General features: G+C 36.1%; 1 protein-coding gene across 1 annotated transcript; it reads left to right on the top strand.

Annotated features, from left to right (window-relative positions):
• Positions 1-12,033: 12,033 nt before the first annotated feature.
• On the top strand, positions 12,034-12,618 carry LOC143589488 (uncharacterized). The gene has a single exon (XM_077070240.1). It carries the CDS (start codon positions 12,034-12,036, stop codon positions 12,616-12,618), a length of 585 nt encoding a protein of 194 aa, XP_076926355.1.
• The last annotated feature ends 3,614 nt before the right edge of the window (positions 12,619-16,232 follow it).

Genomic DNA, 16,232 nt, shown 5'->3' with positions numbered 1-16,232 from the left:
TATATATATTTACTCTTTTAGATTTTGGATGGTTATCCATATGTAAAGAGTTAGAAAAGAATTTACATGAGGGTTGGTTCAAATCCTCTAAAATGTTTTGATACAAGTTAGTACTAAACAGTCAGGCTAAAATACACATGTGTCTGGATCCTTACATATATGATCTGTAGTGGGCACACTACAGACATACTGACCATGAGGCAAGTGACTGTCTTTATGACGAGTGACCATCCAGCTAAGTGGTCTGTGCGTATAATTAGTTCCGATGAGATGGGACTAAGACCCACTGAGTCGTTGAACGCTATTGGTGTTGTGTTATAACGAATTTTGAAAACATTTTACCGAGTCAGCGTGTTCACCAGCATACAGCTTACGTATTTTTAAAAGTGTTTTCAGGTAATCAGGAGTAAAGTATAAAGGTGGATATGCTGGTGGAGATAAAAGATCACTTGGCATAGAATACAGCTGGTGGCTCAGCTAATTTTGTAATGAAGCATATGTAAAACTTGTATTTAAACAAGAAATTTTGTAAAACGAAAAAGGGTATTTAGTTCCCGATGTTATGAAAGTAAATATTTTATTTAACATTTTCCTATGCAAACTTTAATAACTTGACATAATTGGTACCAACTATTGGTCATACGGCTAGGCCCTAAGGCCGGGTGTGACAGGTTGGTATCAGAGCCATCGGTTTTAGTGAATTAAGTATTTGATAAAAGTATTTAGGATTTAACCAATGAAAGTACAGATAAGATATATATGCATTTGGTGAATTCTTAGATATAGTAATTAATAGTTACCTCCTATTTCTCGTCTATAGCATGTCGAAAGGAGGAAACTCAAATGGTGACGTTAATAGTGGACCTTCAAGGAATATGAGAGGGAGATTGAAGAAAAATGTCGTAAATCAGGAAGTGAATGCTACCCCTCCCATTGGTGATCAATTCGTGAGAAAGAAGGATCTGCAACAACTAATTGTGAAAGGAATTGCTAAAGTTTTCCCAGCTATGCTCGAGGCAATGAGAAAGAAAGAAACATCGAGCAATGAGAAATCTATCAAGTCCAACAGAGATGAGGAAGAACATGTCAGCTCTAATGCCGATAATGATTATGAAGAGAAGAAGCCTATGAAACAAAAGACTAAGAAAGGCTGTAGTTATAAGACATACCAGACGTTTAAGCCTAGAGATTTTTATGGAAGCGATGGTGTTGCTGCACTAGGATGGCTTGAAGAAATAGAAGCCATTAATGTCATCAGTAAGTATACTGAGGAAGAAGTAGTTCAGTATTCCTCCCAATCATTTAAAGGCGAAGCTATACAATGGTGGAACACCCATATACAATCCAAGAGTAGATTAAACATGTAAAAGCTAAGTTGGGAAGAATTCAAAGATCTCGTAATCAGGAAGTTTTGCCTGATGAACGAGAAGGATGAAATGCAAATCAAGTTTTTAAACCACAATGTGGTTGGAATAAATCTCAAGGACTACAATACTAAATTTCTGGAGTATTTTAGGACAGTACCACACTTGGTAACGCTAGAAAATAATAAGGTCACTCGTTACATCTGGGGTTTGCCAAAGGAGATTAGAGATATGGTTAGATCATAATTACTTCTAACTATTGATTCAGCCATGGAATTAGCCGGGTATATGATGAATGGTTTAACCAGAACTCGTGAAGAAGTAAAGAAAGAGAACACCTTCAAGAAGGAAATTGTGTTCAAGAAGAATGATTGGGAAAATAAGAAACAATATCGTGGAGAGAAGAAGAATTCCCAATCACCAATTCCGTTGTGTAAGATATGCAACCGAAGACACTTTGGGAAGTGCGGGTTTAATCAGTCAGTTACCTGTACTAATTGTAAACAAGTGGGTCATTCAACAACTGATTGTTGGAAGAATAAGATTGCTTGCTATGGTTGTGGTGAGATGGGACATTTCCAAAATGAATGACCGGAGAAGAAAACTGGAGGAGATGGTGCAAGTGGCAGTGGCACCAAGAATGAAGGCAAAAAGGGAAATGCACGTGTCTTTATTCTTAACACCCAGAAGGCAGCTGAAGTGCTGGACGTCATAACCAGTACATTTCTTGTTAATAATTTCTATGCTAGGGTTTTGTTCGACTCTGGTGCAAACCAAAGTTTTATAGATAAGAGATTTTTTAGTCTATTAAACAAACCCTTAGTTAAGTTAGACAAATCCCTCATAGTAGAAACGGCCGACGGTAATCTGGTTAGAATATTTAAAGTCCTGAAGAAGGGCAAAATTCTATTAGCAGGACAAGTCATACATGTACAGTTGTTACCATGACATTGGCAGGTTTTGATATAGTTCTGGTATGGACTGGTTTTCCGATAACCAAGCCCGTATCTTATGTGATAAGAAAGCAATTGAAATTCGTACAACAAACGGGAATACAACAAATCGATAAAATAGACACAATAAATGATAATGGTGAACCGGGCTTGTGTTTGACACATTTCCCTTAAACAGATTCGCGGTCTGTTCCCAGGGTACTCCGGTTCGAAGCAGTAGCGGACTGCCGGACTTGATCACTTGTCTGAAACGAAATCGTAAGATGTTGCAGCTGAGAGGAAGAGAGAGTTGTGTGTTTTTTCGTGGTTCTTTGAACTGTTGCAATGACCTGATTTTATAATAACAAAATCATAACAACTGAATAAATGACCATTAAGTGTAATGATTATGAATAAAGGTCATTAGTGTAGTATATGAAACTGAAATTGTAATAATAATAATCAATAACAAATTAATGATTATTAATAACCATTGACCAACAGTTATGAATTTGAATTCTCAAAAACAAATGAAAAAAATTGCCACACGTGGGCCCGGGTTTCGGAGCTGCATTCGTGTCCATGGGACGTGTGGGCACGCACGAGTTCGATAGATTTTTAGTCCGGAAACCCAATTTTGCACCCCCCCTGCGCACGGGTGGGAGTTTTAGTAAAACATATCACAAATTTTCAAATGAATAGTGAAGATTGCATCTTATAAACCACTTCTCATTTTGTTCCACATCGGATGTGGGACAAGGTTTTACAACTTCAACTTTTGAGACATTCATTCACACACACTTCTACTTAATTTTCCAACAATCCCCCACAAGAATGGAGGTCGAAACAACATTATTTCGATTAGATTTCAGCAGTTGAATCTTGCATACAATAGGTAGATGTTATTCTTTGAACCTTTTTTTATGAAGCACACTTAGCCCACTGACTCTGAGTAGACAGCGATGTCTTTGAACTCATCTGTCATTTGTGTAGACGACAATACACTTCACACAAGACTCTCCCTGACAAAGTCAAGTTCTCATAGTTATGTTCGTTATGGTCACAAACATGAGCCTGGTTCTGCGAGAGCCATTAAGTATTGTGCCCCAACAATACCCTTCAAAGCGACCCCACTTCTCTCTCACATAAGTGATTCACCATGTATGGTTACATTAGTCGAATCATTAAAAGCCATAGGCTTAGCCTCACACTTGTCACTTTTAGGAATGGACTAGGAAGTTTACCAACCATGTAGTAAACTACCTTTTAAATATGTAGGTTTATTCTCCCCACAGTGACCTCATTAATTCATACAATTAGGTTTTCCTATTGAACTCAATTCTTGGGATCTCCAATCTATTGAGTTAGGTTTCCTTTGTATGAACCTTTAATTTTTCAAGGGCTTTAGTCCCATTCCCATGGACGACTGCTGAACTAACTCTCTACTTAGGCCTTTTGTAAACGGATCCGCAATATTATCCTTTGACTTCACGTAGTCAACAGTGATAATTCCTGTAGAGATTAGTTGTCGTACCATATTATGTATACGTCTAATATGTCTGTTCTTACCATTATACATTGTGCTATGAGCTCTGCCAATTGCCGATTGGCTATCACAATGTATACAAATGGCTGATGCCGGCTTAGGCCATCTTGGTATATCCTCGACAAATTGACGTAACCATTCTGCCTCCTGGCTCGCTTTATCTAGGGCGATGAATTCTGATTCCATAATGGATCTAGCTGTAACCATTTTTTTAGACGATTTCCACGATATAGCAGCACCTCCAAGTGTGAATACATACCCACTTGTTGCTCTGGAATCATTCTTGTCAGATATCCAATTTGCATGACAATGTCCTTTGATAACTGCCGGATATCTGTTATAATGCAACCCGTATTCCCGAGTGTATCTTAGCTACCGAAGCAACCGGATCACACAGTTCCAATGAGTTGAACTTGCGTTGCTTGTGTATCTACTTAGCTTGCTCACGGCATATGCTAAGTCTGGTCTAGTACAACTTACAAGATACATTAAGCTGCCGATAATTCTTGAGTATTCCAACTGATTAACGGGTTCACCTCTATTCTTAGCTAGATGTTGACTCGTGTCAATGGGAGTTCTAGCTACATTAGAGTCATTAGCATTAAACTTCTCAAGAATTTTGTTTACGTAATAGGTTTGACTTAAAACAAGTCCAATTTGTGTTCGAGTGATTTTAACTCCCAAAATCACATATGCAAAACCCATGTCTTTCATGTCAAATCTTGCCTTTAACATGTTCTTTGTGGACGTTATGATTTTGTCATCACTTCCAGCAATGTGCATATTGTCTACGTATAGACACAGAATGACATATCCATCTGATGTGTCCTTCACATATACACATTTGTCACATTCATTGATTTTGAACCCTACATCAAGCATGACATGATCAAACTTTTGATGCCATTGTTTTGGAGCTTGTTTCAATCTATACAAGGATTTTACAAGTTTGCAAACTTTCTTTTCTTGCCCAATGGCTATGAAACCTTCAAGTTGTTCCATGTAAATCTCTTCCTCCAGATTTCCATTCAAGAAAGCTGTTTTCACATCCATTTGGTGAACTTCTAGATTTCTAATGGCGGAAATGGCAAGCACTAAACTGACGGAGGTTATTCGCGTAACTGGCGAATATGTATCAAAGTAATCTAAACCTTCTCGTTGTTTATATCCTTTGATCACCAACCTTTCCTTGTACTTATCGATGGTGCCATCTGGTTTCATCTTATTCTTGAAGATCCATTGATATCCTAGTGGTTTACATCCTTGAGGAAGATCCACTAGTTCCCAAATATGATTTTGTAAGATAGAATCTATCTCACCTTTGATGGATATGATACTTAGTAATTATCATAAAATCATAACAAACATCATAATGATCATTAAGGTGTAGTAAAACAAAATAATGATCATTAGTGCAACATTTGAAAACATAACAAACGTCATAATGATACTTAGTAATTATCATAAAATCATAACAAACGTCATAATGATCATTAAGGTGTAATAAAACAGAATAATGATCATTAGTGCAACATTTGAAAACATAACAAATGTCATAATGATACTTAGTAATCATCGTAAAAATCATAACAAACGTCACAATGATTATTAAGGTGTAATATACAATTGTTTTGGGTCCTATTAGTAGCCGTTTCTGTGGTGTTACTACTACCTTGGCTAGGCACCCCCATACTCGCAAGTATTTATATGATGATTTATTTCCCGCCCATAATTCGTATGGAGTTACATCTTTCTTCATATTGTGTATCATGTTTAAGACATAATTCTCCGATAATATTGCTTCCCCCCACATGTCTTGGCTTATACCAGAACTTATTATCATGGCATTCATCATTATTTCAAAGTGCGGTTCTTGCGTTCCGCTATGCCATTTGATTAAGGGGAGTAAGGAGGCGTGAGTTCATGTATGATTCCATCTCTTTCACACAAATCAACAAAAGGTGAAACATATTCACCTCCTCGGTCACTCCTTACTCTTTTGATTTTCCAATTTAGTTGATTCTCAACTTCGGCTTTGAACAAGATAAACTTATCAATAGCCTCATCCTTACTATTAAATAAGTACGCATAGCAATACCTTGTACTATCATTAATAAATGTGATGAAGTACTTACTCCCACCACGAGTAGGAATTGCTTTAGATCACACACATCGGTGTAGATCATCTCGAGGGGTTCAGTGAATCATTCATTCCTTTTGAATGACGATCTTGTTTGTTTTGCTTCGACACATGTTAACTATGTTGACTATAACCGAGAGGGCCATGACCACAACAAGGTTATCAACCTCACGAACCATGTTCATTTGTCGAGCATTTCCTTTCTTCGGAAATCAACCCAACTTGGTGGTAGCTTTCAATCATAGTCGTGACTTGGAATGTCTCGCTAAGCGACATTCCTTCCGCATGAACATCATGAAGAATAACTTGCAACTCTTGGACTTGGCTCGTGGCAGGTTTTGAGTCTATCATTTTAAAGTCCAAGAACTTAGCCACCACGAACTTTTAGAACCGGCATCTAATGTTTTGTATTTGCGATCCAAATACTCCCAAATTCTTTGGCAGTCTTGGCCTTGCAATAAACATTATATAGTGCATCCACCATACCATTCAAAATATAATTCCGGCACAAGAAATCCGAATGATTCCGAGCTTGAACTGCGCTCACTGAATGAGCATCCATCCCCCCTTCATCAACATGGGGAACGGTTTTAGTCAAGAACCTCGCTAGGTTCAACATGGTCAGATAAAAGAACATCTTTTACTGCCATTGTTTAAAAATTCACATTGGTGAATTTTTCCGGTTTCTCAGCATGAGACGTAACTGCACTAGGTAGTGGTGCAACCAAACTAGTTGTGACAGCAACAATAGAAGCAATGATCATGGCTGTCTGAAACAAAAGTGATCATAGCTAGGATTCCATTCTGTCAGTCTGTCTCAAACGAAAGACACATGAACAATTAATAATCTATTTAAGTTTGTTGGTATTCCTGTATTAGAACTGGAAATAATAAAATAGAAACAATAAATGATAACGGTGAACCGGGCTTGTGTTTGATATAATTCCCTTAAATAGGTTCGCAGTCTGTTCCTAGGGTACTCCAGTTCGAAGCAGTAGCGGGCTGCCGGACTTGATCACTTGTCTGAAACGAAATCGTAAGATGTTGCAGCTGAGAGGAAGAGAGGGTTGTATGTTTTTCCGTGGTTCTTTGAACTGTTGCAATGGCCTAATTTTATAATAACAAAATCATAACAACTGAATAAATGACCATTAAGTGTAATGATTATGAATAATGGTCATTAGTGCAGTATATGAAACTGAAATTGTAATAATAATAATAATCAATAACAAATTAATGATTATTAATAATCGTTGACCAACAGTTATGAATTTGAATTCTCAAAAACAAATGCAAAAAATTGCCACACGCGGGCCCGGGTTTTCGGAGCTGCATTCGTGTCCATGGGATGTGCGGGCATGCACGAGTTCGATAGATTTTTAGTTCGGAAACCCAATTTTGCACCCCCCCTGCATGCGGGTAGGAGTTGCAGTAAAACACATCACAAATTTTCAAATAAATAGTGAAGATTGCATCTTATAAACCACTTCTCATTTTCTTCCACATCCGATGTGGGACAAGGTTTTACAACTTCAACTTTTGAGACATTCATTCACACGCACTTCTACTTAATTTTCAAACAATAAATGTCTGCGTAAAGGATGCTTAGCATTTATGGTATATGTGACAGAAGAACCTAAAGATAAGAAATTAGAAAACGTACCAATTGTCTCAGAATTTCCTGATGTTTTCCCAGAAGAATTAACAGGAAGACCACCGGAGCGTGATGTTGAATTTAGAATAGAATTAATGCCTGGAACCGCCCCAATAGCCAAATCCCCATATAAACTATCTCCAACGGAGATGAAAGAATTAAAGAAACAGTTAGACGAACTGTTAGAAAAAGGATTTATAAGACCGAGTTCTTCACCTTGGGGAGCTCCGATCTTATTTGTGAAAAAGAAAGACAGTTCGTTGAGAATGTGTATCGACTATCGCGAGCTGAACAAAGTAACAATCAAGAACAAATATCCACTCCCAAGAATCGACGATCTGTTTGATCAAATACAAGGAGCAAGTTATTTTTCAAAGATCGATTTACGTTCAGGTTCCATCAGTTAAAAGTCCAAGAAGAAGACATTCCAAAGACTGCATTTAGAACCAGATACAGACATTTTGAATTCACGGTTATGCCATTTGGACTTACTATTGCTCTCGCAACATTCATGGATATGATGAACAAAATTTGTAAGCCTTATTTAGATAAATTTTTAATCGTATTCATCGACGATAAACTTATTTATTCTAAATCAGAAGAAGAGCATCAAAATCATCTCAGGATACTACTCGAGCTATTAAGAAATAAGAAATTGTATGCTAAATTTTCTAAGTGTGAGTTTTGGCTTCATGAAATACAATTTCTTGGTCATTTTGTAAATGCAAGTGGTATTCAAGTAGATCCTGGAAAGATTGAGCTATATCTAAGTGGGAAATTCCTAAATCGCCAACTGAAGTTAGAAGTTTCTTAGGTCTGGCTGGGCACTATAGAAGATTTATCAAATATTTCTCTTGAATAGCCGTCCCTTTGACTTCGTTAACTCGTAAGTCAACCAAATACTAGTGGGGACCAAAGCAGAACGAGGCATTTGAGACCTTGAAGCAGAAACTAACTCATGCACCTATTCTGGCATTTCCAGAAGGAACGAAAGACTTTATAGTCTACTATGATGCTTCACATAGCGGAATGGGTTGTGTGCTGATGCATGGAACTATAGTCATAGCATATGCATCTCGACAACTAAAGACTCATGAAAAGAACTATACAACTCATGATCTAGAATTAGGTGCCATAATCTTTGCTCTAAAATTATGGAGGCATTATCTATATGGAGTCAAATTCATAGTTTATACCGACCATAAGAATTTAAAGTATATTTTTAGTCAGAAAGAACTAAACATGAGGCAAAGGCGATGGATGGAAGTCTTAAGTGATTATGATTGTGAAATCATCTATCACGAAGGCAAGGCTAATGTTGTAGCTGATGCGTTAAGTAGGAAAGAACATGATAAACCCAAACTAGTGTGAGCATTAAGGTTAGAAGTCCAAATTGATTTGATAGATCAACTTAAAAATGCTCAGAAGCAAGCTCTAGAAGAAAACAAAGTTGCGAGTAAAGATTCTCGAAGAAGCCCACAAATCTAAGTACATGATGCATCCAGGAAGCGACAAGATGTACCAGAATTTAAGAAATGACTACTGGTGGATTGGCATGAAGAAGGATATTGCCATTTACATTGCAAAATGCTTAACTTGTTCAAAAGTCAAGGCAGAACATCAAAAACGGAAAGGTTTGCTACATCAACCTGAAATACCAATATGGAAATGGGATATTATAAATATGGATTTCATTATGAAGTTACCCAAAACTTCCCGACAAAACGTTGTAATCTGGGTTATTGTAGATAGACTTACTAAGTCTGCTCATTACATTCCAATACAAGAACCATTCAGTATGGATAGGTTAGCACACCTATATGTTGATAACGTAGAATCTATGCATGGTGTACCACTATCTATTACTTCAGATCGAGATAGTTGTTTCACGTCTCAGTTTTGGAAAAGTTTCCAAAAATCTATGGGTACACACTTAAATTTAAGTAAGGCCTATCATCCCCAGACTGATGGGCAAAGTGAAAGAACTATTCAAACCTTGGGGGACATGCTTCGTGCCTGTGTAATATACCTAGGAGGTAATTGGGATACTCATCTATCCCGAATGGAATTGTCGTACAATAATAGTTATAATACGAGTATTAGAATGGCACCATTTGAAGCATTATACGGACGGAAGTGTAGAACGCCCATATGTTGGTCTGAAGTCGGAGATAATCAGTTGTCAGTACCTGAAATTGTTCAGAAAACAACTGACCAAGTGACACAGATTAGAGAATGGTTAAAGGCTGCTCAAGACAGTCAAAAAAGTTATGCATATAAACGCCGTAAACCATTAGAATTTTTGGAAGGAGATAAAGTATTACTAAAGGTGTCACCTTGGAAAGGTGTAGTTCATTTTCGTAAGAAAGGAAAATTAAGTCCTCTTTTCGTTGGACCTTTCAAGATTCTTGAAAGAATTGGACCAGTAGCTTATCGGCTACAACTGCCAGAAGAAATGAGTGGAGTACACGATGTATTTCATGTCTCAAATCTACGTAAGTGCTTAGCAGATGAATCCCTAGCTATGCCATTGAAAGATGTAGAAGTTAACGAAAATCTGAAATTCGTAGAACAGCCTTTGCAGTAGAAGATTCTATAGTAAAATATCTAAAAAGAAAAAGACTAAAACTTGTGAAAGTTAGACGGAACTCCAAACGTGGTCCTGAATATACATGGGAACTAGAGTCAGAAATGAAAATGAAATATCCACACTTGTTCGACTAATCTCGAGGACGAGATTGAAATAAAGGTGGGGAGGATGTAACATTTTGCATATTTATTTTTATATATCTAAAGAATTCTAAATCATATTAGAAATATTATTACTTGGGCGCTTAGTAAAAGAAACCATCATTTAAGTTGTTAGGAATTTAAACGGACGTTTATAATAATTACGCATTGTTTAATAATTAGAATTGAATAAATGCTATGCATATTAGAGGGCATATAATTAAACATTGTTGATAATTGATTCTTGATTCAACCCATATTGCGTGCTGGCTTGAGTTCCCCATATATGTATATACACTCCATTTAAAAACAATAATAATAATATGTATAAATTTATTCACAAATTTTAAATTAAGTAAATGAATATTTCATTATTTTATATTACGTAAAATGGTGCATGGGATGATTCAAAAAAAAAAAAAAAAACACGTGGAAGCAAATTGTTTAAGTTTCTTGGTATTGTGATTTATATGATTGACAACACTCAAGATGAAAATGGATAAGCACATACATCGCTGCCATGTTTCTTTTCAAATTGCCACCAAACTTATATTTTTGGTTGTCAACAAACCAAATAACAAGGTACTATATACACACACATATTTAGCTTCCATAGAGAAATGAATATGTTTTGATGTTTGAGTCGATACTTTCAAAATAATAATAATAATAATAATAATAATAATAATAATAATAATAATAATAATAATAATAATAATAATAATAATAATAATAATAATAATAATAATAATAATAATTGTAAGATAATATACGTTTATAGCTATGATCTGTAATCCTTTAATGTCTATTGCTAAGGTCTTAGTTTTGATTGTATAGGGCTTTAAATGTCATTTGTATATGTTAGGGGATATGTATGTAGCGCATAAGTCCAAGGGACCACATATGTTATGCGGCGCATAACATATGCGCCGTATAAGATATACGCCCCTTGTGACCTATCATGTGGTTCCAATAAATAGGGGACTTATGCGTGAATATGAAGAATTTTGGTCATTCATGTTATGTGCTAGAGAGAGAGAGAGAGAGACTAGAGAGAGAAAGCTCCTGAAGTGTCATATCTTGTAAACATTTGATGTTATCAATGAAGTATGTGATTAATGTTACTTGTGATATTCATTCTTATTGTTTTCCGCACCTTGAGACATAAGCTGTAACAACATCATATCCTAATCAGTATCTACAACAAGTTCTTTCAAGTGGTATCAGAGCATTTGGCTCGTTACTAGTTTGAATATCACAAGTTTTCCAAGGTTTTCTCTCTATCTTCACATTCAACTGTCACAATTCTTTCAAAATCTCAAAAGTCATATATTATACCTTCGTGACAAACTCTACAAAGTTTCTTTCAATTTCATCAACATTTGAACACTCAATTTGTCAAAATATCAACATGAGTCTACTTGGCGCATATGTTATTTCCACGTATAAGTCTCTCACGTATAACATATACGGCGCATAACTTGTACGTCGTATATGTTATAAGTTGACACATATAAGTTGAATATTACATATACGTTGTTCTATCCATTCTACATATCCGTCGACCTACCTCATACATATCCATTGACCTTACTACTTATACGTTGACCATCATCTTATCCGTTAACCATTTCTTACGTATCCGTTGACTTGTTGTTATTCTTACCATGGACTGTCTAAATGCTTTCCTATCTCAACCATCTGCCCTACTTCAGAACATTAATCTTGAGAATGAAATGGGAACGTCAAACAAACCCCCAAAGCTTCTACGAATGGATGACTATCCGTCTTGGGCTAATAAGTTTAAAACCTATGGTCAGACATTAAACTATGAGACATGGACCACTGTTGAAGAAGATTTCATCATCCCTAAGAATGAGAATGGAGAAAATTATCGATTGTCACAAATTGCAGATGCTGATAAATCTTTGTTCTTAAGAGAGAAGAAAATGTTGAATCTCTTTCAACAAGCCATCAAAGCTGAAATCTTTCAGGTATTACAGCACAATGGTTCATGTTATTCAATATGGCATGCATTATTGAACAAAGACCAAGGAAACCCAGATATGAGAAAAAGTAAAATAGCATTGCTCAAGAAAGAATTTGACATATTTACTCAGGTCAAGGGAGAATCGTTTGCACAATTGATTGAACGATATTGTTATCTGGTGAATGAGATGAAAAGGTTGAAGATTGATAAGCTTGATTATGAGTACATTGATAAGCTTGCTGGCGCGCTACCTGAAGAGTAGGGGTACTTTTATAATGATTCAACAATCAAATCCCATTACATTTGCTCGTCTTAATCTGGAAAGTTTCATCGAGAAACTTGAAGCTCATGATTTGTAGCTTAGGAAGAAGAAAAGGATGAAATCAACAGCTGTATCACAAGGTGTGGGTTTGTACTACAAGGGTTCACAATCAAGTGTTTCTACAAATCCTAAGATTCCCACAACATTCTGTGCTGAACAAACTGGTCAAGCCTTTGTAACAAATGTACTTGCTGCTCCTGCTGCTTCACAATATAGTAGTAGTTACTCGGGCACCATTCCAGTATCTCAATCTTCTCATATACAAGACCCTGATGTTTTATAATGCAACATTGTTGTAAACTTGAAGAAAACTGGATGCCTAACCACTGAAAAAATCAAGGAACATATGGCATTTCTAGGCTCAGTTCTGGAATCTTATGAATGTTTAGTTTCTTGACGAATTGGTAACTACAACATGACCAAAGAAGATTATGATCAGATCGACCTAGAAGAGATGGAAATGATTGATATTCGTTAGTGTATGGCAAGTGTGATCAGGAGAGCTCAACGGTTTAAGGAAATAACTGGTAGAAATGTGTTCGACGGGTCAAATTCAAAATTGGGTTTTCACAAATCCAAGTTCAGATATTTCCGATGCAAAGAAAATGGACACTTCAAGCGGGAGTGTACAAGTAAGACTGTTGATGATAATGCTGCAAATCCATTTGGGAAGGATTATTACAAACAAGCAATATATCACCATCCTTCTCAAAATGAGGATGAATCTTCCAATGGCAAGAAATCATCCGAAGCATCAACTTCACAACAAAAGGCTGCTACTGCACAGGTGGAAGAGGGGTTCAACTGGAACTCTGTGTTTTAAGAAAATATAGCAGAAGTGGATGAGGACAAAGAAAAAGTTGAGATGGTTGATATAAAGGAAGAAGACAAGCTGGTTGATAGTGTGGTAGAGAATGAATTGGTAGAAAATGAAAGATTGGAGAAGGAAATGAAGGTTGATGACAGAAAGGGTGATAAGGTTGATCAAGATATTTCTGATAACGATCTTCCAATAACCTATGACAAAATTCACACGGTTCCTTCTGATTATCTTACCTTCCTGTTTCCGCCTGATATTATTGAAAGTTTTGCAGGTTGGTTTAATGGCGAGGAAGTACCACAGGGTAAGATTGATTTTGGAGAGGAAGACAATGTGGATGATTCAGAAGTCAAGGAATCAAGCAAAGTTGAAGATTCAAATGAGAAGATGGTTGATGGAAGTGTTGAAGACATGACTGATGAAGAGTCTAACAGTTCAAATGAAGAGTGCTCACCAACTGATCATGCTTTCATGGCAAATCAGGTCATTCTAAACTCAAACATATGTGAAAAATGTGAATTGCCTTGCGATGAATGTGAGTTTAAAACTCTTGAAATTAAAGAGTTGGAGGCATTATGACAAATCATTGCTTGATCTTAACATTGTTAATGAGGCATTTATGAAACTTCAAACGTGTGAAAAGAATTTATGGAAAAAGATTTTACAAGATCAAAAGACCATTTAAATGTTAAAACACACGGTTGAGGACCAACAAATTGCCATTAACAGACATATAGATGAGATTTCAGCTCTCAATCTTGAGTTACAAACACTCAAGATTGAGACTGAGAGAGTCAATCTAAAATTAGTGAGCTATGCTGCGTCATCTTATGTTCTCGATCACATTATGCTTAAAACTTCATCTAAATCTGAGGATGATGTGAATGAGAAGATAACATCTAAAGAGGATTATCATTTTGTGCCTCCACCTTTGTGGAATGCTTATATTCCCAAGAAACTAAAAGGTTTCAAAAAGGCACTAAATGTGGAAATCAATTCTCCACTTCATGATACCTCAAAGACTGATGATGATGATGATGATTGTGTTACCTCTGAAAAGATTGAAAATGAAAGTTCTAGATGTGATATAACAACCGGAATTAAAGTGGCAGAGTCAGTTTTGACTGAGGAAAAAGTTGAGGATCATGGTTTGGGAAAAGAAAAGGGTGTTGAATCGAAAAGATTTCTTAAAACAAGTTTTTATATAAAGCAATCTCATCAAATCAAACCAACACAAATGAAAAAGATTGTGTTTGTTCAAGGTAAAACATCTGAGTCTGAAAATGAGGTTGTCTTTAGAAATTAGTCAAATGAAGAGTTTTATCGTCTAAAGGCCGAACGTGATAAGGTTGAAACGACATCTCAAATCAATAAATTTTTTGATAGGAGACGTTGTTTAATTGTAATGAAGTTGGGCATTTGTTTTATGCTTTTCCCAGTCGATTCAAACATGATCAAGTTCCACCTCAAAAGACTGTTAGCAAGAAACCAGGTCTTGGGTTTGTGAACAAAACAGTTAATGTTCCCGAACCTGTGAAAATTTTAAAATGTGGTGAACCAGTTAAAAGTAAAGTGATTAAAAATGAGATTTCCAAGATTTCACAGACCACTTTTTACAGCAAGAAACAAGTTGTGAGTCAGAATTGGGTGGCCAAAACTGTACCAAAACCACCAATAATTGTTGAAGAAAAGAAAGTCGAATATGAGTCACTTGTAACAAGTGATGATTTATGACGTAGGCTGTCGCGGTCTACTCAAACAATTAATTTTAATACTTAAATACCTATAATAAGTACGGGTAAGTAAGATCGTCTCCACAGGGACTCAAGGAAAGTGCAAGTTTATTTAATTTATAACTAATTATTTAATCTAAGTATACAGACGATGTCAAGCGGTTTTTAGAAAAAGATTTTATTAAAACTAATGATTACTTAAAACGATTTTTAAACAATATTAATTAAAAGTATTCATTCTAGGTTCGGGTTATGTGTTCCATACGTTAATCACAGATTCTCTCGTCTTCGGTGTTTTAATAATTGCTAGTCCTATGGTTTGATTTATGATGACAAACGATACCCTAACCGAATTGTTAACACAAATGAACCCGGACTCCACAATTGTCAAATCTATGTCTAGGACAACTACCTCAATGATAAGGTTTGATAATTTTAGTCAATGACACAAGAGCTTAAACCCTAAATGTTGATGAACAACCAAACAAACGTTACACAAATCAATAATCGCAAACACAAACTTTAATCAACCAAATAACTAATTAAGCAGGACAAATTCATATAAAATCAATCAAGCTATAATCATTAAGCATAAGAATCTGATCATAACAGTATTTCACATAAAACCTTAGCCTAGAACGAACACACACGACTAGCCGGACATCGACATAATTGTTAAAGCACTTATCTTGATGAACATATGATCAATGATGGAACTGAAAGCTTCGGGATGGCTGAAAGTCGCCCTAGAACACCTCTTCTACCTCTGGAATTCGATACATCTCGAATAGGGTCGAAAAATCGTTTATATAGTGAAAAACCCTAACTTTTGCCGACTTTAAGCATCTTCGCGTATCGCGAAGTTGCATGTCCAGCATCTTTGCCTATTGAGAATATGCAACTGACTTCATATGTAGATTCGTCTCTTTGAGAAACATGAAATTCATATATTTTGGATTCCGTAACTCATTTTCTAGGCCGAGATATGCCTGTTTTACTAA

This window comes from Bidens hawaiensis, unplaced genomic scaffold, assembly GCF_021521415.1.
Source record: "Bidens hawaiensis isolate Kalapana, Puna unplaced genomic scaffold, B.hawaiensis_p1.1 tig00001597_1, whole genome shotgun sequence".
Classification (NCBI taxonomy): domain Eukaryota; kingdom Viridiplantae; phylum Streptophyta; class Magnoliopsida; order Asterales; family Asteraceae; genus Bidens; species Bidens hawaiensis.
The sequence above is the reverse complement of the archived record's forward strand: the minus strand, read 5'-3'. Positions and strand labels throughout refer to the sequence as shown.

What these genes read in the sequence shown, in the direction of transcription:
- LOC143589488 (XM_077070240.1), top strand. Translation starts at nt 12,034, where the DNA reads ATGGACTGTCTAAATGCTTTCCTATCTCAACCATCTGCCCTACTTCAG.